This window comes from Heteronotia binoei, chromosome 6, assembly GCF_032191835.1.
Source record: "Heteronotia binoei isolate CCM8104 ecotype False Entrance Well chromosome 6, APGP_CSIRO_Hbin_v1, whole genome shotgun sequence".
Lineage (NCBI taxonomy): Eukaryota > Metazoa > Chordata > Lepidosauria > Squamata > Gekkonidae > Heteronotia > Heteronotia binoei.
The window spans coordinates 147,342,079-147,364,265 of record NC_083228.1 but is presented as its reverse complement, the minus strand read 5'-3'; the positions used below and the strand labels follow the sequence as shown (position 1 = coordinate 147,364,265).

At 48.2% G+C, this 22,187-nt stretch overlaps 1 protein-coding gene across 1 annotated transcript; it reads left to right on the top strand.

Annotated features, from left to right (window-relative positions):
- Positions 1–755: 755 nt before the first annotated feature.
- On the top strand, positions 756–21,427 carry LOC132574428 (oocyte zinc finger protein XlCOF6-like). The gene is made up of 4 exons (XM_060242783.1): positions 756–1,756; positions 15,096–15,201; positions 19,000–19,948; positions 20,030–21,427. Exons 1-4 carry the CDS (start codon positions 756–758, stop codon positions 20,224–20,226), a joined length of 2,253 nt encoding a protein of 750 aa, XP_060098766.1. The 3' UTR covers positions 20,227–21,427.
- Positions 21,428–22,187: the final 760 nt, after the last annotated feature.

Here is a 22,187-nt window from a genome sequence, read left to right as displayed (position 1 = left end):
GTTTAAATTGTTCACAACTTCCTCTATTTCTTGAACTGTTATGTTGGGTGGGGGGGGAATTGGCATTGCAAGCTCAGATTGCAAGCTCATGAGGGGATGAGGTATCCTTAAATACTAGACATTCTGGAGAAAGGTGGGAAAAGGTTAAGATCAGGGAAACTGGAGGAAGCTGAAGAGCCATCAGTCCTTTCCTTCTGCAGTCATAGAGATGTTTTTGGACCTTACCTGCCCTCCCAGGTGTTAAAGGGATCTCTCTCTTTATTCCAGCAGAGGATGACCAGATAAATGAGGAGGGTGAAGAACTTCTCCAGCACTTGCCATATCAGGTTCAAGAGTTGAAAGAAAACAAGAGAAATCGACGCAGACCTAAGAGAAAGGAAGGAAGCTGTATGGTTGAGAAGAGAGAAGGAAAAAGGATTAATGTACATTTTCCAAAGCAGAGAATAATTAAGGCATGTGCATCCACTCAGTATAGGAAGTACTTCAAAAATAAATCACAGCTCCTTGTGCACCAAAGCGTACACAGAGGCAAGAAACATCAACAAATGCACACAGGGGAAAAAGCTTTTGAATTCACAGAGTGTGGAAAGAGATTCAGTCACAGTCGCAATCTTCGATGGCATCAGAGAACCCATACAGGAGAGAAACCTTTTGAATGCTCACAGTGTGGAAAGAGATTCAGTCAGAGTGGCACTCTTCAACAACATCATAGGACGCACACAGGAGAGAAACCTTTTGAATGCTCACAGTGTGGAATGAGATTCAGTCGGAGTAGTACGCTTCAATGGCATCAGAGAACCCACACAGGGGAGAAACCTTTTGAATGCTCACACTGTGGAAAGAGATTCCGTCAGAGTGGCACTCTTCAACAACATCATAGGACGCACACAGGAGAGAAACCTTTTGAATGCTCACAGTGTGGAATGAGATTCAGTCGGAGTAGTACTCTTCAATGGCATCAGAGAACCCACACAGGGGAGAAACCTTTTGAATGCTCACACTGTGGAAAGAGATTCCGTCAGAGTGGCACTCTTCAACAACATCATAGGATGCACACAGGAGAGAAACCTTTTGAATGCTCACAGTGTGGAATGAGATTCAGTCGGAGTAGCACTCTTCAATGGCATCAGAGAACCCACACAGGGGAGAAACCTTTTGAATGCTCAGAGTGTGGGAAGAGATTCAGTCGGAGTGGCCATCTTCAACTGCATCAGAAAACCCACACAGGGGAGAAACCTTTTGAATGTTCAGAGTGTGGAAGGAGATTCAGTCGGAGTGGCACTCTTCAACAACATCAAAGGACCCACACAGGGGAGAAACCTTTTGAATGCTCACAGTGTGGAAAGAAATTCAGTCAGAGTGGCACTCTAAAGCTGCATCAGAGAACCCACACAGGGGAGAAACCTTTTGAATGCTCACAGTGTGGAAAGAGATTCAGTCACAGTGGCACTCTAAAGCTGCATCAGAGAATCCACACAGGGGAGAAACATTTTGAATGCTCACAGTGTGGAAAGAGATTCACTCACAGTGGTGCTCTTCAAAAGCATCAAAGAACCCACACGGGGGAGAAACCTTTTGCATGCTCAGAGTGTGGAAAGAGATTCAGTCAGAGTGGCCATCTTCAACAGCATCAGAGAACCCACACAGGGGAGAAACCTTTTGAATGCTCACAGTGTGGGAAGAGATTCAGTCAGAGTGGCCATCTTCAACAGCATCAATGGACCCACCCAGGGGAGCAACCTTTTGAATGCTCACAGCATTGAAAGAGATTCAGTCAGAGTGGCACTCTTCAACAACACCAAAGGGCCCACACAGGGGAGAAACCTTTTGAATGCTCAGAGTGTGGGAAGAGATTCAGTCAGAGTCGCACTTTTCAACCACATCAAAGGACCCACACAGGGGAGAAACCTTTCGAATGCTCACAGTGTGGGAAGAGATTCAGTCGGAGTGGCACTCTTCAGCTGCACCATACAACCCACACAGGGAAACCTTTGTGAATGCTCAGAGTGTGGAAAGTGATTCAGTTGACATGGCCATCTTTGACAGCATGAAATAATCACAAGGGGAAACCATGTAACGGCTTAGCCCAGTAAAAGAGCTCTTCTAGAAAGCGTGAATATACACAGAAATTTTACCCTAAGCCAGGAAGAAATGTTAGAAATGCTCCGACTATGACAGGAGCTTTAGACATGTTTTAAGCCCTCAAATACATCCCACTATCCCACATGGTGTTAAAGGGACACCTCATGGTCCAACTTCAATAATGATCCTGATTTGGCTATAGATTAGGATTTACTTTGGGCCCCAGATTTGGAGTTCTTTGGGAAAATTTCTTTTTGCCAAATAGAATGAATTATAGGCTTTTTCTCAGTTCTTAATACCTAGCATATTATGTACTGGTTTTGTAATAGCATATTATGTACTGGAATTGTAAATTGTTTATGCATCAAATTGTATAAACTGGATCTTTGTATTTAGATTTATATTTTTATGTCCTTTCTTCCCTATGCTCCCTTTGTATTGGATTAGATTTAATTTTTTTAAAAAAACATTGCTTGAATGGTCCCTGTCTTCTCTGGGCTAATTTTTTACTCCCTTTGATTTCCTGCCTGGCTTTCTGTTGGCTGACAAGGTGTCTGAACAACCACAGCAAAATTGTATACCTCTGGAAGCGGAGAGCAGATTGCCTGGGCCAGGTTGGCGCTTAAAAGGCACCTTGAATCTCTTCCTTCATTTGAAAACAAATAGTCATGGAAATGGTTCTTTTATTTGCTTCTGTGCCCGGCAGCTAGTAAAAGGTTAAGAAGCAGATAAGACACTCGGGAATATCTGTGGAAGAATTCTATGAAACTCGCAACATGTCATAGTATTAAAGAAAACTGTTTTAAGATGATGTATAGATGGTATATGACTCGAAAAAAATTAGCAAAGATGAACAACAAGATGCCAGATAGGTGTTGGAGATGTAAAAAGCACGAAGGTTCTTTCTACCATATGTGGTGGACTTGTGAAAGGGCTAAAATGTTTTGGCAAATGATTCAGCAAGAGATTTCTACGATCTTGGGATATGAATTCAATAAAGTGGCAGAGACTTTTCTGCTGGGATTACAAATGGAAAAATTTCCAAAAGAAGACAGAACTTTAATATGGTACAGCAAGGAGGGGAGAAACATTGAAGTCCTCCAACATCCTCCTTGTAGGATCTGAGTTTGCTTCCAGGAGGGCTGGAGGACAGGTGTTTGAGAAGCCAGATTGGGGGTGGGGGTGCCTGGATGAGGAAAGAATAGGGGAGGGGGGGCTGGGAGGAAAAGCTGCCCCAGGCTGGGCAACCCTCTTCATCCCACATGAGGAACAAGAAGGGTGGGAAATGATCCAGATGTGCATAATTTGCAGAAAGCCAGGTGAGTGGGAGCCTTCCCGTCTTCCCCAGGCAGGCCATTGCAGAAGGCGGGGCCACAACAGAGAAGGCACGTGTGTGGTGAGTTGCTGATTTTACTCATTGGCATGTGGCACCTAGTGGAGGCCCTACTCAGATGACCCTGGAGAGGTGAGAAAAGGGAGCAGACAATGAGGCACAGAAGGGACAGCTTACACAAGACTCCCCTCCCATGTAGTCAGCGTTGCCAACCTCCAGGTGGTGCAGGAAAAAGGTAAATATACCTCCTCGAAAAACCAGCTTCGATAATAATACAAAACTTACGCGCTTTACAAAAATATAGAACAAAATTTCAAAATAAGGTGAAATCAATTACAAAAATAGAACACTGACCACGCCCGTATCTCAAATTCTCATAGCTGACAAATTAATGCCAAATTTTCAAATGAAAAGTCCAGGCTATGGCAAAGGTTGGTTCTTAAACAGAGCCCCAAGCTCCAATTCTTTTCAGTAGATGTTGCAGTAGCTCAGTGCAGCAAGGCATATATGGAACGTGACAGGGTTGCACTTGATGCCCTGTTTCACTTAAAGCTTCTACAAGCTTTTCTGTGCCATTATACAATTGGCAATGAGAGCAAGGCTTCAGAATTCTTAGCAATGGCAACCCTTCTTGGCCATCTTTCCACCCCAGCAGTATCTCCAACGTGGCAAACATCAAACCGTTAAAGCAGTTCAGCATTAAAACTACATTCAAGGTGATGTATACACATAAAATAATTTTGTAAAAATTTAGTAAAAATGTATGAATACACACAACACCAAAACCAGGAAGGAAAGCCAGTAACCGTGAGCGGGGGATGAAGTTTCAACGGGTGAGCCTCCATCCATCCCAGAACTTCTGAGGTGGTCTTATGTCCTTGCCTGAAGCATTAGGGACTTTGTGAGCTTCTCCATCCGTGAGAACCAGGGTTGGCCAGGCTGCCTGGGGCCACCTAGAGGGGGCTTCCTGTGGGTGGGAGCAGGGTGGGGTCTCACTGTATGTAATCAGGCCACGGCCTGGGGCTTGCAAGCCAGTTTTACTTGGATATAGTTATGCTGAATGACTGAGTAAAAGCTGCTGGTCACTACTCTGGGAGCCCTCGTTCTTCCCCACGGAACCCAGTATTGAACACTTCCTCCCCTCAAAAAACCCTGTCCTCAAACTCCACCCCTGAAATCTCCAGCAATCCCCTAACCCAGAGTTGGCAACCCTACCTGGTTGACTTGCATGCAGGCTGGTTCAAGGCATGTTGTCCCCCAAGCCAGGGAAGCCCGTTGCATCCTGGGAGCCTGGGCTGCAGGTAGCGAAGCAGTGCCCGGGGAGGAGGCCTGTCCAGGGTTGCCATGGAGATAATGTCTCCCTGCTCAGTCTGCTAAAATGGCTCTTCTGAAGCAGTTATTTTCCCTCCTCTCTCTGTTGGTTTCTTCCCACCTTGTTTAAATAGAAGCTTTAATTTGCCTCAAAAGCTTGATGGGTCACCTGTCAGTGCCCTTCCTGGGGTGTGGGGGGTGCTTGGGAAGGGGAGGAGGGGGCTATTTGGGGCTCTCCCTGGTTTGGTGGTTGCTTGCAGCTGCTTGTGGCCCTTTCCTGCTGAAGGGGGGAGGAGGGGTGTGTGGGGCTGAAAGGCTCCTGGAGGGGGGGTGCCCATCTGAGGGAAGCCGCTGCCGTTCCCCGCTAGGGTTGCCAAGTCCAATTCAAGAAATATCTGGGGACTTTGGGGGTGGAGCCAGGAGAGTTTGGGGGTGGAGCCAGGAGACATTGGGGTGGAGCCAGGAGCAAGGTTGTGACAAGCATAATTGAACTCCAAAGGAAGTTCTGTCCATCACATTGAAAAGGACCACACACCTTTTCAATGCCTTCCCTCCTTGGAATTAATAAAAGATAGGGGCACCTTATTTGGGGGCTCATAGCATTGGACTCCGCGGTCAGATCTTTTTGAATCTTGGACGGTCTTTTGAGGAGAGGCATCGGATGCTATGCTGAAAATCTGGTGCCTCTACCTCAAAAAACAGCCCCCCCCCCCAGAGTACCAGATACCCGCTGATCAATTCTCCATTATTCCCTTTGGGAATCGGTTTCCATAGGGAATAATGAATGCCCAGCAGTCAGTTTCCTCCCCAGTCTGGTAAGTCACATGCTCTCTCTCGCTAGGGAGGCAGTCTTGCCTGGCTGGTTGCGATGCCTTGCTGGCCTTTTTTTCCACCGCATAATGTGCTTTTAAAATTATTTACCCAGACCTTGCGTATTTGAGGTGTGCGTGCCGTGCACACGAAAGCTCATACCTTGAATAGCACTTTGCTGGTCTTAAAGGAGCCGCTGGACTCTCTAACTTTACCCGGACCTTGCAAGCGTTAAGAAAGTGGACGGCTTCCTTCTCACTCAGGAAGAAAGCAAAGAGTGCAGGCAGGCGCGGGCTTCCTCATGCCGGTTTTAGCTTTTCTTCGGGGTCGAGTTGGAAAACGGCCTGTAATTGGCAGCCTCAGACGGGGGGGGGGGGGGGGCTTGCATGGGGTTGTTGTTTTTCTGTTTTACCTTTCCTCCCTTTGACTTTCCTGATCGCTCCTTCCCAGCTACAGCCGCTCCTCGGAAGGAAGGGCAATTGGTATTTATTGTAAAAAAAAATCTCGCAAGTCCCTCCCAGAAGGCAGGATCAAAGGGGGGGGAGAGGAGACCCTCTGCCGCTCTCCTCAGGCACTGGCAGCCTGTAGCTCGGGCCGCAGCCGCGGTGATGGGCCTGGGCCAGCAGCGCTTGTGGTGGCGGTGCTGCGCTGTTGTTGCTGCGGCGGCGGCGGCCCGGTGCTGTGAGGGGGAAGCATCGTCCCCCCTCCCGCTTCCGAATATTTGCAGACCGGGGGAGGAGGCTCAAAATCCAGTGTTCTCCCGCCAGGGCGGGAGATTTGGGACGCCTATTCCCCGCACACCTGTGCCCCACCCACTGAGGCCTCGCTGCCAGGGAAGGACCGTTTGCCAATCGGGTCTGTCTGGCATAACCTAAGTTTTGCATCAACTAAGGTGACCAGAAGAAGAGAGATTATCTTGAAACGTGCAAAAGTGTCAACCTCAGGTCCATGTTGTCACATTTTCAGTTGTGACAATGAGTACATCACATTGCTGAATTCCACTCTGTGTGCAAACTGGCAGAAACACATAAGGATTACTCCAGTTGGATGTTGAGCTTCATGGTAGAACTGTAGGAATTTCAGGTGAAAATTGGTATAAACTGAACAGGGTGGCCGTGGCTAAAACCATCCCATTTATGTGTATTCAGCACATACTGATTCAATTTTAATTTGAAGTGAAATAATATATTCCAGCAGTGAAGTGTTCAGCGCCATGTTGTGAATTTATAACACTGCACAGTGTTTTGTTTGTGCTTTTTCAGCTTTCATTCCTTTTTGTTTACAAAATTAGGACCAGGCAGCCCTCTTTTCTGCCCCCAAACCCGAATTAAGGCGGATAGCTGCCCCTGAGACCTGGGCCTTCCCAGCTTCCATAAAGATTGGACCACACATGAATTACCTGAGCCCTATTTCCCTACGACTCAAGTGACTGCCACTCCACTGTAAGGGTAAAGAGAGCCCACCCCCCTCCAATGCAGCCTGTGCTTGTAAGCATCAGTGCCCCACTGGGAGGCTTGGGGAACAAAACAACCAGAACACCCCTGTGAGGTAGGCCAGTCTGCATGTTGCAACACTCACATACATAGAAGACACAAAGACTTCCCTGCAAAGGACGCAGGAGGTCAGCTCCTGTTGCCCTCTGGCCCATTCGGTCACGTAATGAGGCAGCCTTGTAAATAGGAATCACTTTGGGGGTGGGGGAGAAAACCCAACTTCGGGTGGGGGGGGGCTCAGCAACATAGACTGATTCGCCTGCAGAAGAGCCCCAGTCCAGTCGCCAGTTTAAAAGGTCAGGTACATGCAAGAGAGCGGCTGCCAATCAGAATGATGGGCACTCCTGAGAGATGAATGGTCCTTCAGCATAAGGCAGTGCGCTCCTTCTTGTTTCCGTGACCAGAAGAAGAGAGATTCTCTTGAAACATGCAAAAGTATCAACCATGTTGTCACATCTTCAGTTTTGGCAATGGGTGCATCACATCGTTGAATTCAACTATATCTGTGAACTGGCAGAAACACTTAAGGATCATCCAGTTTCTGCATATTTTACGCCCATTGATTCAATTTTGATTTGAAGCGAAATAATATATTTTAGCTGTGAAGTGTTTAGCACCGTGTTGTGACTTTATAACATCACAAAGTGTTTTATTTGTGATTGTACAGCCTTATTTTCTGTTTGTTTGCAAAATTAGGACCAGGCAGCCCTCTTTGCGGCCCCCAAACCAGAATTAAGGAGGAAAGCTGCCACTGAACGTGAGCCTTCCTAGCTTCCTTAAAGATTTGACCATGCGTGAATTGCTGAGGCCAATTACCTGATGATGGAAGGGACTGTCGCTCCACTGTAAGGGTAAAGAGAGCCCCCCCCCTGCCATGCAGCCTGTGCTTGTTATAGGGTTGCCAATCCCCAGGTGGGGGCAGGGGATCCCCGGTTTGGAGACCCTCCCCCAGCTTCAGGGTCGTCAGAAAGCGGGGGGAGTGGAGGGAAATGTCTGCTGGGAACTCTATTATTCCCTATCAAGATTTATTCCCATAGAAAATCATGGAGAATTGATCCATGGGTATCTGGGGCCCTGGTAGGGCTGTTTTGGGGGGTAGAGGCACCAAATTTTCAGTATAGCATCTAGTGCCTCTCCCCAAAATACCCCCCAAGTTTCAAAAAGATTGGAACAGGGGGTCCAATTCTATGAGCCCCAAAAGAAGGTGCCCCTATCCATTATTTCTGAGCGGCTGCCAGTCACAATGATGGGCACTCTTGAGAGACGAAGGGTCCTTCAGCATGAGGCAGAGCGCACCTTCCTCCTTCCACGGCCCAGAGGTTCATGGCTCAGTGGTAGCAGAGCATGCCTGGTTCAATCCCTGGGATCTCCAGTTAAACAGACCAGGCAGTGGGTGATGCGAAAGACCTCGGCCTGAGACCCTGCAGAGCCGCTGCCGGTCTGAGCAGACAACACTGGCTGTGATGGGCCCCCGGGCTGGGTGGCTGCCTGAGAGCACTGAGGACTAGCACCATCTGCAGGCTGAAAGGAAAAGTGGGATTAGGGGAGTGGGGACTGTGGTTCAGGGGCAGAGCATCCCCTTGGCGGGCAGAAGGTCTCCTGTCCAACCTCCAGTTCAAAGACTCGGGGAAGAAGTGATGTGAAGGACTCCTGAGGACACACAGAGGCCTGCCAGTCTGAGTGGACAATACTGACCTGGATGGAGATGGGGGGGGGGGGGGGGCTCTGATTTGGTGCAAGGCAGTTCCCAGAATGCAAGGGGAAAACAGCTGCCGGGCTGCCTGCCTAGGATTCTGGCCACAGAAGTGATGCTTGCGGAGGCATCCCAGAGGGCTCATGTCCCCCGCCCCTCCACCATTTCAAAGACTGACCCTCCCCCCTCATCTGCAAGAGAAGAAGCCTCCTTCCTTCTGCCCCCGGTGCAAGGAGGCCCCTCCCAGGCGTCTGCAACGAGGCAGGAAGGCTGCAAGGCTGAGCTCTCCCTGCAAAAGGGGTAGGATATTTTTTTTCCTTCTGCAACCCAAAGCGGTCCCGCCCCACGGAGAGGCGTCCGGGAGAGCTGCAATCCCGGCAGAGCAGAGGCCGGAGCCAGGGGGTGCTGGAGCCCCTTCCAAAGCACTGCTGCTCCGGAAGGGAAGGAAGGCTTGCATGCCCGGGCCGGCCTTTGCAAAGGGAGCCCCGGAACGGAAGACGCGCAAGCTCTGCTGCTGGGGTTGGGGTGCTGCGCCGGTGGGGCAGGAGGGGCCGAAGGGAAGAGCAGCAGCCGGGCCTCCTGCGACCCTCCCCCCGGTTGCAAAAGCAGCAGCAGCTCCGAGCGCCACGAGGGCCGGAGAGGGGAAGGCGAGGCGGCCAGGTAGGGAAGGGGCCTTGCAGCACCCAAGGGAGACCGGGGGGGGGGGGGGAGGCGCGCCTGGAGCCCCCTGGATGCTGCTGCGGCCAAGAGCGCCGAGGGCCCCCCGGCCATTCCCCAGACTCCATCCCCTTCCTCCCGCCCGTCTTCTGCTGCACCCCCCCCCCGCCCCCTTTCCCCGCACACCTGAACTGCCCGGGACCAGCTGAGAGCCAGTAGGGTGTGGTGCGGTGAATGCAGGGACTCTGATCTGGGAGAGCCGGGTTCGGCCCCCCCCCCCTCCAGGGAAGCCTTTATGGGCCTGGGTCCTTCTGACACTTCAGGCTTGAGGGGTCACCGGTCAGGTCCCCCCTGGTGTGTGGGCGGGTGGGTGGGAGGGCTTGGGAAGGTGAAGAGGGGGGCTATTCTGGGCCGTGCCTGGGTTGAACCCCAAACCAGAGTGGTCGCTGGCAGCTACTTATGGCCTTTCCTACTGACCAGCAAACTAACTTACAACCTAATGAAGATGCTTAAGAGATGCAAGGACCAAACAGGGATAGCAAGCTCAGTTTACCTGGTCACCATATGTTTGGATTTAATTCTGAGGAGAATCATAGAGACGCAAATATCAGAATTGGAGATGGATATGTAAATGTATCTTCTTAACTGTGGAATGTAGCGAGTAATTAACTGAGCCCCTGTGGTTACGTGAGTAGCCCCTGCAGCTGCCTTGAGAGTCTCCTTCTAGTTGTGACGAGAGCCATGAGGAGCTGGTTTTCAGCCTCCCCAAAAGACGTGTTTGCTGGAGATCTAACAGGTGAACCCCGCAGTTCAGACCCCCATGGCTTTTGAAAGAGATGCTCTCGCCTAGGACCTCAGGTCTGTTGCAGAGATACAGACAACAGTTAAGGGGTCACCAGTCCCCCTGGTCCTTTGGGGGCCCCACTTTAACTTAAGAATTAGCCCCTTGGACAGACTGAACCCATGTACTGAGAGGCTAAGCTTGTAACGCCCTTTAGGAGCCAAACAGAGACCATTAACTTTCCCAGAGAACTCAGGAAGCATCTCTAAAATAGCTTGCTATGTCATACAACAAAATTATTTTAAACCATGTTTATAAACCACAAGAAGCACTTTAGTTCTCATCCACCAGGGCAATTCTCATTTGCTTTTTTGTGACATGTGACTGTCTCTGTATCTCTTTACAGTCAGGTGACTAAAGGCATCTCTATCCAGTAGACTGGGTAGACTGAACCCATGGAATGAGAGTCTAGGCTTGTAACATCCTTAAAGAGCCCAACTGAGACATTTAACTATTCTAAAGAACAAAGCAGGCAGATCTAAAACAGCTTAGTATGTCATATAACAAAATTATATTAAAGCAGGTCTACAAACCGCAAGAAGCACTTTAGTTCTGCTCCACCAGGGCAATTCTCATTCGCTTTCCTTGAGACATGTGACTGTCTCTGTATCTCTTTACAGTCAAGTGACTCAAGGCATCTCTACCCAGTCTGAGGTGACCCAAGAGAAGCGGAGGGAGATGGAAGAGCAGGACCCAGAAGGAGCTGCAGCTGGCAAGACAGCAAGCAAAGGCCCCCCTCCCACCCAAGCTGGGGGTGGTGGTGAAGGCTGGGAAAGCCCCGTGCCAGAGACACCTTCTCAGGTCACGGAGATCTCAGAGGTGCATGGCCAACACTTCCGGCAGTTCCAGTACCGTGAGGCTGATGGGCCCCGAGAGGTTTGCAGCCGGCTCCACCGACTCTGCAGCCACTGGCTGAAGCCAGAGAGGAACTCCAAGAAGCAGATGGTGGACCTGGTGATCCTGGAGAGGTTCCTAGCCCTCCTGCCCCAGGAAATGCAGCGCTGGGTGAGGGAATGTGGGCCGGAGACCAGTTCCCAGGCGGTGGCCTTGGCCGAAGGCTTCCTCCTGAGTCAGGCCAAGGAGAAGAGGCAGGCAGAGCAGGTGAGGGGGTTTCCTCCAGCTGTGTCCAATTCAAGCAAGGATATTGGAGCTAATTCTAAAGTTTCCCTGAGAGATATTTGCCCATGTGTTAATCATCTGAATGGGAGCTTTAACAGCCTCCTTCAGCAGCCTCTTCTACTAGAGAATTTCTTCTCTCTTTCCAGACAACTCACTGGGTCTGCTGATGGAAGAGCGCAGAGTCTGGGAGTGGGGCAGGATCTGTTGCTTGGTCTCTTCTCCGTTCCATCTCTTCCCCTTCTCAATCGCTGCTCTTTCAGATGTGGGGACCATCCTTGGAGAGAGAAGCTCCATTCCCTGAGGCAGAACGAGGTTCCTTGGAGGAAGGGCAGAGGGCGCAGGCCCAGGAAGGTGCCCAAGATGCCCTCTCTTGTGGTAAGGTCTCATTCTGCCTTTTTACAATTGGGGCAGTCCCTGAATGTGGTGGGTGGAGAGTTCAGGTCAGGAAAAGAATTCAGTACTTCTTCACATATCACTGAATGTCCACTGACTGTGATTCTTCTGAAAGGGGATTAGAAAGAATTATAGAGGGCAGTTCCTCCCATGAATTAGAACATTCATGTCTCACCTTCCTTCCATAGGAGGAACTCAGGGTGCCTCAAAAAAGAAAAGTAAAGTTAGACAAACCTGGGCAGAGCTATTCATCCCGGAGAATACGGGGAGTCTATGCCTTCTGAGGCAGTGCTGAACAATGAAAACCAGTTCATAAGAGCCAAATAGGAAATCGGGTGCTGCAGGAGGGGTGACCAGATGTGGCCTGGCATCCCAGGGGATTCGGGGAGGGCCTTGGGATGAAGCTTTGCACGGATGCTACCCTGGGTTCTCCAGAAGCGCTCAAGTAAAGCCATGTCATTTCCACTCCCCACTTTTTCCACCCCCAGTCCAGACTGAAGGGCCCACTGCCAGCTGGCAGGAGAAGGGGATTCCTGGGCGTTTGGTGTGATCCAGCAGGGATGCTGCAACCTTTGGAACTCCAGAGTTCACAGGGCACATTTCAGGTCTCACAGAAGCCTGGAATATGTTGGCAGCATTTATCACCCCCTGAGGCTCATGGGTACTTCTCTTCTGCCTCTCCCAGAATTTAGTAAAAGGATGTTTTTACTAAAAAGAATTTAGTAAAAGTGATTGCGCCGCTTGGGAGCAGTGACCATAATGTTATTGATTTCACCATTTGTATAAATAGGGAGTTGCCCCAAAAGACCGCCACAACCACATTTAACTTTAAAAGGGGTAAATTCACTGAGATGAGGAGGCATGTGAGGAGGAAACTGAAAGGAAAGGTAAATACGGTCAGAACCCTTGGGGAAGCTTGGAGACTATTTAAAACTATAATCCTAGAAGCTCAGATAAAATACATACCACAAGTTAGGAAAGGCACAAACAGGCATAAGAAAAGGCCTGCATGGTTAACAAACAAAGTAACGGAAGCTGTAAAAGGTAAGAAGGACTCCTTTAAGCGGTGGAAAACCAGTCCAAGTGAGATTAGTAAAAGGGAACACAGGCTGAGGCAAATCAAATATAAGACTGTGATCAGGCAGGCAAAAAGGGACTATGAGGAGCATATTGCAAAAAACATAAAGACCAACAATAAAAATTTCTTCAAATATATTAGAAAGAAACCAGCCAGGGAGGCAGTGGGGTCCTTGGATGGCCATGGGGTAAAAGGATTACAGAAGGAGGATAGGGAAATGGCTGAGAAGCTGAATGAATTTTTTGCCTCCGTCTTCACTGTGGAAGATGAGAACTTTTTGCCCACCCCAGAACCACTAATTTTGGAAGGGGTGTTGAAAGACCTGAGTCAGATTGAGGTGACAAAAGAGGAGGTCCTACAACTGATAGACAAATTAAAAACTAATAAGTCACCGGGTCCGGATGGCATACATCCGAGAGTTCTGAAAGAACTCAAAGTTGAACTTGTGGATCTTCTAACAAAAATCTGTAATCTTTCATTGAAATCTGCCTCCGTTCCTGAGGACTGGAAGGTAGCAAATGTCACCCCCATCTTTAAAAAGGGTTCCAGAGGAGATCCGGGAAATTACAGGCCAGTCAGTCTGACTTCAATACCGGGAAAGTTGGTAGAAACCATTATCAAGGACAGAATGAGTAGGCACATTGATGGACATGGGTTATTGAGGAAGACTCAGCATGGGTTCTGTAAGGGAAGATCTTGCCTCACTAACCTGTTACATTTCTTTGAGGGGGTGAACAAACATGTGGACAAAGGAGACCCGATAGATGTTGTTTACCTTGACTTCCAGAAAGCTTTTGATAAAGTTCCTCATCAAAGGCTCCTTAGAAAGCTTGAGAGTCATGGTGTAAAAGGACAGGTCCTCTTGTGGATCAAAAACTGGCTGAGTAATAGGAAGCAGAGAGTGAGTATAAATGGGCAGTCTTCGCAGTGGAGGACGGTAAGCAGTGGGGTGCCGCACGGCTCGGTACTGGGTCCCATGCTCTTTAACTTGTTCATAAATGATTTAGAGTTGGGAGTGAGCAGTGAAGTGGCCAAGTTTGCGAATGACATTAAATTGTTCAGGGTGGTGAGAAACAGAGAGGATTGTGGGGAACTCCAAAGGGATCTGTTGAGGCTGGGTGAGCAGGCGTCAATGTGGCAGATGCGGTTCACTGTGGCGAAGTGCAAAGTAATGCACATTGGGGCCAAGAATCCCGGCTACAAATACAAGTTGATGGGGTGTGAACTGGCAGAGACTGACCAAGAGAGAGATCTTGGGGTCATGGTAGATAACTCACTGAAAATGTCAAGACAGTGTGCGTTTGCAATAAAAAAGGCCAACGCCATGCTGGGAATTATTAGGAAGGGAATTGAAAACAAATCAGCCAGTATCATAATGCCCCTGTATAAATCGATGGTGCGGTCTCATTTGGAGTTCTGTGTGCAGTTCTGTTCGCCGCACCTCAAAAAAGATATTATAGCATTGGAGAAAGTCCAGAAAAGGGCAACTAGAATGATTAAAGGGCTGGAACACTTTCCCTATGAAGAAAGGTTGAAACGCTTGGGGCTCTTTAGCTTGGAGAAACGTAAACTGTGGGGTGACATGATAGAGGTTTACAAGATAATGCATGGGATGGAGAAAGTAGAGAAAGAAGTACTTTTCTCCCTTTCTCACAATACAAGAACTCGTGGGCATTCGATGAAATTACTGAGCAGACAGGTTAAAACGGATAAAAGGAAGTACTTCTTCACCCAAAGGGTGATTAACATGTGGAATTCACTGCCACAAGAGGTGGTGGCACCCACAAGCATAGCCACCTTCAAGAGGGGTTTAGATAAAAATATGGAGCAGAGGTCCATTAGTGGCTATTAGCCACATTGTGTGTGTGTGTGTGTGTGTGTGTATATATATATATATAAAATTTTGCCACTGTGTGACACAGAGTGTTGGACTGGATGGGCCATTGGCCTGATCCAACATGGCTTCTCTTATGTTCTTCTGATGTATTGAGTGTACACAGGGCAAGGTTTCCAGCTCCTGGGAAGGGAGTGTGTGAACAAACAAGCAAATGGAACAGGAAGTCACAACAAACACCCTTCGTCCTTTCTCTTCCTAACAGGCACTGGAGAGATGCTGTTGAGTCATTCCAGAGGTGTGGAAACATCTGCTTTACCTTCAGTCCAGGTAGGGGAAATGAGCAGGGGACAGCCTGGGTTCCCTCCTACTTTCTCAAGGGTCTCTGCCTGGTATCATCTTTGATGATGGAATCTGCTTTTTCTTCCAGTGCCCCTTTTCCTTTGAGGAGGTGTCTGTCTGTTTCACCCCAGCAGAATGGGTCCTGCTGGATCCGGGCCAGAAAACTCTCTACAGGGAAGTCATGCGGGAAAACTATTGGAGCGTCATCTCTCTGGGTAAGGAGGATCTCCCACAAGTGCAAAAAGTGTGAATTGCTCCACATGGGATGATGCATGAATCAAACTATTGCACAGCAATGCATCATTTTGAGGCCTCTTCAAATACTTGCCCGGGGGCATCTGAGGCCAGTGTTGTCGCCACCACCCCTAACCAGAGATGGTGTCGTGGCCAGAGGCAAGGATGGGGATGAGAGCCAGCAAGCCAGACATGTTCAGGTGCTCACACAGATTCCAGAACTTAGTCTCAGAAGTCAACAGACTAAAAGTGCACAAGCCAAAGGGTCGTTACCAGAAGGGGTAAACCAGAGAGTGTAGCCCGGAAGTCCAAGAGTCCTGCACAAGCTTGAGAGTCACAAAGCTGAAGTCAAGTCTAATATCAAACATAGAAAAGGTCAGGTGTTGTGGTAACAAAATCTAAGAGGATGACTTGTTGCTTCCACAACATGGAGACTCCCACCAATTCCGCCATTGAACAACTCTTGCTGTTAAAAAGTTTCCCTTAATATCCAGCATGTACGTTCCCTCTCTTAATTTAAACCTGTTATTACAAGTCCTTTCCTCTGCTGCGAACAGAGACAGCTCCCCACCTTGCTCTAAGTGACAGCCCTTGAAATACTTCAAGAAAGCAATCATGTCGCCCCTCAGCCTCCTCTTCTCCAGACTGAAGATTCCCAAGTTTCTCAGCCTCTCTTAATTACTTTAGCCTCAGCTGCTGCATCAGGACTGGGTGGTGGCTCTGGATCAGCTGCTGGTGGTGAGTCTTCATCAGCCTGCAGCTCATCAGCCTGTTTCCTGCTTCTGCTGACTCAGAGCCAGCCATGCGTGACTCCCCTTCTCCTGAGGAGTCCTCCTCCCCTGAAGATTTCATGCTGAGCTCAGGCTGGCCCAGAACAGAGATGCTGAGAAAGACGCTGGAAGGGGCTAGATTCTGATTTCTCTTTTCCTAATCCTGGCCCTTCTAGAACATAGAAAGATTTATGAAGGATGTAAAACCGAGACACTACTAAATAGTGCGGTTTATAAAGCTCAGCAACAGAAAATCATGAAAAGCTCACTGTTCTATCTTACACATGAAATACCTGGTATTGGATAGTAGATCTAGTTGTGAAAGCAACGTCACCCCAGAGTCGGAAACAACTGGCGCTTCCACAGGGGACCTTTCCTTTCCTTGTTACTACATAAGTATTCAAACTGTAGCCTAAATCAGGGGTGCGAAACATGCGGTCTGGGGGCTGATTCAGGCCCTCAGAGGGCTCCTATAAGGCCCCCGAGCAACTGGCTGTCAACTGCTTCCTTCTCCCTCTCTCTTGCTTCCTTCTGCATCACAGCTTGCCAGGCTTGCTCAATCGCACAGGAGCTACAGATCAAACTCTCTTTTTTCTCCACTGGCTGAGGCTCGTCCCTTGGGGAGAAAGGGGGGTGGGGAGCTTGCAGGCTCTCTCAACTGCACAATTGGCAAGACCTTGGAGTTTGTAGCTTAATGGTGTGCAAAAATATCGGAATCTTGCCATGCTCTGTATGAAAGCTGGTCAACGCTTCTAGTGAAACGGGGGGATATAAAGCACTACCTCATCACTGTGTTCAAGACTGCTGTGTGCAAGATTTATCTGCTGTTCTAGACTACTTGGGATTTGGAACACTACGTGGTTTCCTCCGGAGGTGCTGGACCGTGGATTCCTGTAAAGTTGAAGGACTCTTGGTTGGAATTGAAGCTGCCGATGTCAAAGGGCTTGCCATGTACTTGCGGGCGCCTAGGGCCTCTCTCTTTTCTGAAAATGCAATGGGAATGTTGGGGGAGGATGCACAGGGCTGCTTTTGCTGGCTAGCTTTCTCTTTTCAGTTTTGGGCACCACATTTTAAGAAGGATATAGAAGGATATTCCCCGCCACCACTACTGCTGCTCTACTGGAGTTTGGTGCCCTATTCCACTCTACTTTAGTTTCAATACATCCGTTTACCCCCCAAGGCAATGGGGGCAGCAGCACAGCCCGTTCCTTAGGTGAAGGGTAATAACTCTGCTGCACTGACAGGTTAAGTAGTCCCTCAGGAGAAGCCTTGAGAGGTCCCCTCCTTCCTCATTCACAGGGAGTGTGGGTGGGGAGTCAGGCTCCCTTTTAGCTTTTCTCTGTGCTCGCCCTTTATTTTCTTCCCCTGGCAAACTCTGCCCTTCTCTGTGTTCCACCAGTAAAGTCGGAAGAGGCAACTTCACTCCTTTCCCCCTTGCCCGTGTGTCCACTTGAAATTCTGATCTGATCTCCTTCTCAAAGTAATCGTGAAAAAAAAGTATTCTGTTTTTAAAACCATATTTTTGTGCTCAAAAATATGTAGATCCGGCTCTGATAAGAATAATTTTTCTCTCCCCCCCGTATTCCCCCCCCCCCCCCCAAAGAAGGCAGAAGTATAAGAGAGACTTTGGTGGAGAATGACAACATCCTCACATCCGAAGGAAGGCTGGAGAGTTTCTCAAGGGGATCCCAAGAACAGATTTCCTTCCGAAATGAGCTGGCTGAGAGTGAGTATCCTGCACGGATATGTCCAGGGGACAGGCAAGGAGTAGCCATGGGGGTTTTTTGATTCACTTCTTTTTGATCAAGATTTAGTTTGGTACAATCATGCAGCCCGCTGAGTAAGGAGGGAGTGAGGCCGCCAGGGGACTGGAATTTGGAGGGTTAGGAACTTCTTCTGAGCAAGAGCTGTATAATAAACTTTTCGTCCTTCAGCATGCTATTTCAGGCTGTGCAAATAGGTTTCTCTGTCTCACTCAGCATTACAGCACCGCTGGCTGGGGGAGAATCCAGTGCTGTGTTCACAGGGCCCCTCCCTTCTAGCTACAGGAGTTTGATCTCAAAGCTTTCTTTCCCGTGCTGTCGTGCAAAACAGCAGCGTGTTCATTGTTGCAGTGAGTCATCTGGGAAAAGCCCTTTGATCGGCTCTGGGGGTTCCTGGTCCTTCCTGATAAAATCCTACACTTTTGCCTCGTTCCCTGGGGGGGTTTCCTGGATTGCAGCAAGAGGCACTGCTGGATGAGTCTCCACTTCCCCTGGGATTCCCCGCCAGCCAGCCAAGGCTCGGATCTGAATTAACCTGGAAGTCTGCCTCAGAGCAATAGAAGTAAGAGTGCTGGCTTATACTTTCTCCTTTGATATTTTTTAATCACTTCTTATTCTTTTCAGTTGCCAAGCACCATCTTCAAAAAATCTTTCTGTGTTGTTGGAAATTCATGGCATTCAGGAACCCTGCGTGGCTTCTGGCTAGATGAGGCTGGAGTGTGTGTGTGGGAGGGAATTGGCATTGCAAGCTCAGCCGTGGTTCTTGAGGGGATGAGGCAACCTTAAATGCTAGACATTCTGGGGAGAGGGGAGAAGTGGTTAAGATCAGGGAAGCTGGAGGAGGCTGCAGTCACAGAGATGTTTTTGGACATTACCTGCCCTCCCATTTGTTAAAGGGATCTCTCTCTTTATTCCAGCAGGGGATGATCAGAGAAACGAGGAGGGCGAGGAATTTGAGCAGCAGCTGCCAGATCGAGTTCAAGACTTGAAAGAAAACAGTAGAAATCGAGGCAGACCTAAGAGAAAGAAAGGCAGCAGTATGGATGAAAAGAGAGAAGGAAAAAGGTTTAATGTACATTTTCCAAAGAAGAGAATAATTAAGACATGTACATCCACTCAGTGTAGCAAGTACTTCAGAAATAGATCACAGCTCCTTGTGCACCAAAGAGTACACAGAGGCAAGAAGCATTTTGAATGTTCAAACCATGGAAAAAGATTCAGTCACAGTAGCACTCTAAAACTGCATCAGAGAACCCAAACAAGGGAGAAACCTTTTGAATGCTCAGAGTGTGGAAAGAGATTCAGTCGGAGTGACCATCTTCAACAGCATCAGAGAACTCACACAGGGGAGAAACCTTTTGAATGCTCAGAGTGTGGGAAGAGATTCATTTTCAGTGGCAGTCTTCAACGCCATCAGAGAACCCACACAGGGGAGAAACCTTTTGAATGCTCAGAGTGTGGAAAGAGGTTCAGTCAGAGTGGCCATCTTCAACAGCATCAGAGAACTCACACAGGGGAGAAACCTTTTGAATGCTCAGAGTGTGGAAAGAGATTCGTTCACAGTAGTACTCTAAAACAGCATCAGAGAACCCACACAGGGGAGAAACCTTTCAAATGCTCAGAGTGTGGGAAGAGATTCATTTTCAGTGGCAGACTTCAACGGCATCAGAGAACCCACACAGGGGAGAAACCTTTTGAATGCTCAGAGTGTGGAAAGAGATTCGGTTGCAGTAATACTCTAAAACTGCATCAGAGAACCCACACGGGGGAGAAACCTTTTGAATGTTCAGAGTGTGGGAAAAGATTCATTTTCAGTGGCAATCTTCAAGAGCATCAGAGAACCCACACAGGGGAGAAACCTTTTGAATGCTCAGAGTGTGGAAAGAGATTCAGTCGCAGTAGTACTCTAAATCGGCATCAGAGAACCCACACAGGGGAGAAACCTTTTGAATGCTCAGAGTGTGGAAAGAGATTCGGTCGCAGTAGTACTCTAAATCGGCATCAGAGAACGCACACAGGGGAGAAACCTTTTGAATGCTCAGAGTGTGGAAAGAGATTCCGTTGGAGTGGCTATCTTCAACAGCATCAGAGAACTCACACAGGGGAGAAATGTTTTGAATGCTCAGAGTGTGGAAAGAGATTCAGTCAAAGTGGCAGTCTTCAACGGCATCAAAGGATCCACACGGGAGAAACCCTTTGAATGCTGAGATTGTGGAAAGTGAATAAGTTGGAGTGGCCATCTTGAACTGCATCAAAGAATCCACACAGGGAAAAATCTTTTTCATGCTCAGATTGTGGAAAGATATTCAGTTGCAGTGGCTCTCTTCAGCTGCACCAGAGAACCCACATGGGGAAAACTTCTTTGAATGCAAAGAGATTCACTTGGCATGGATATCGTCAACAGCATCTTAAGAATCCACACAAGGAGAAACTGTATAACGGCTTAGCCTATCAAAAGAGCTTTTCTAGATAGCTTGAATGTACACAGAAATTTTACGCTAAACAGGACGAAATGTTAAAAACGGTCAGACTATGGCAGGAGATTTAGCCATGTTTGGAGACCTCAAACACATCCCACTGTCCCACATGCTGTTAAAGGGACACCACTTTTTACCTCCAGGCAGTTGGCAACCCTAGATTAAGCGTTTCTTTATGAATCAGAGTACTGCTAAGGAGAAGTCAGAGCTCATTAAAGAGATTATTATTTGTTGCTAGTAAATCAGACTTTGTGAATTCAGAAACTGCAGCTGGGGTAAAATCTCACAGCTCAGCTATAATGGGAGCTTATATGGAGCATATATAGGATTCCCATTCTACAACCTCTCCACTGTTATTGGGCTCAATATAAAGTGTTGGCTATTACCCGAAAAGCCCTTCATGACCCTGGACACTTATAATTGCCAGACTGCCTCTCCTCCTCTGTGCCCCCACAACAGCTCCGCTCCTCTGGGTGAGGTCTTCCGCAGGTGCCAACCTACAAATGGGCGAAATCAGCAACTGCACATACACCTGTTGGGGAGCTACCTGCCCGAGGAGGTCAAGAAACTATTGAAAACTGAGTGGATCAAGAGAGCTTTTCTACTCGGGCAGGAGACTCCAACTGTCTAAAATGACTCACAAAGTTAACTTGGAGAAAACATTAGGGACTGTGGTCTGTGCTACTGTGTTTAGGGCAGTGAACCTAGGATCCTACGAAGCAAATCTTGTATCATATATTATTTAATGTGTCATTTTAAGACCAAGCCTATGCTTCAGCTGTGATTATAGATTTCTGATTGGTTCTACAACCCTAATCCTTTTGTGTTGTTCATGGAATGCTGCTTCTTGTTGATTATTTGGACTCACTTCTGTTAGTCCTTTCCCAGAGGCCTGTCATTCAAAAGCCCTGGCAGAGGAGCAGACCTTCTGAAGCATTCTTCAATAATTATCCTGATTTGGCTATAGATTAGGATTTACTTTGAGCCCCAGATTTGGAATTCTTTGGGAAAATTTCTTTTTGCCGAATAGAATTAATTATAGGCTATTTCTCAGTTCTTAATATCTAGTATATTGTGTACTGTTTTGGTAAATTGTTTATGCATCAAATTGTTTAAATTGGATCTTTGTATTTAGATTTATGTTTTTATTACTTATTTTCCCTTGCATTGGATTAGATTTAATTTTTTTTAAAAGCATTGCTTGAATGGTCCCTGTCTTCTTTGGGCTGATGGTGATGGTGATGATGATGATGATGATGATGATGATGATATTGGATTTATATCCCGCCCTCCACTCCGAAGAGTCTCAGAGCGGCTCACAATCTCCTTTACCTTCCTCCCCCACAACAGACACCCTGTGAGGTGGGTGGGGCTGGAGAGGGCTCTCACAGCAGCTGCCCTTTCAGGGACAACCTCTGCCAGAGCTATGGCTGACCCAAGGCCATGCTAGCAGGTGCAAGTGGAGGAGTGGGGAATCAAACCCGGTTCTCCCAGATAAGAGTCCGCACACTTAACCACTACACCAAACTGGCTCTCCAGTTAATTTTTCACTCCTTTTGATTTCCTGCCTGGCTTTCTTTTGGCTGACAAGGTGTCTGAACAACCACAGCAAAGTTTTATACCTCTGGAACCGGAGAGCAGATTGTTTGGGCCAGGTTGGTGCTTAAAAGGCACCTTGAATCTCTTCCTTCATTTGAAAACAAATAGTCATGGAAATAATTCTTTTTTTTGCTTCTGTGCCCAGCAGCTAGTAAAAGCTTAAGAAGCAGACAAGCCGGTGTGCATTTTCTAGGGAGAATACAGGAAGGAGAGGAGAAACACTGAAGTCCTCCAATGTCCTCCTTGTGGGATCTGGCTTTGCTTGCAGGAGAGCTGGAGGACGAAGCCTTGAGAAGCCAGAGTGGGGGGCGGGGCTGTGAGGAAAAGCTGCCTCAGACTGGGCAGCTCTGCAAGGGAG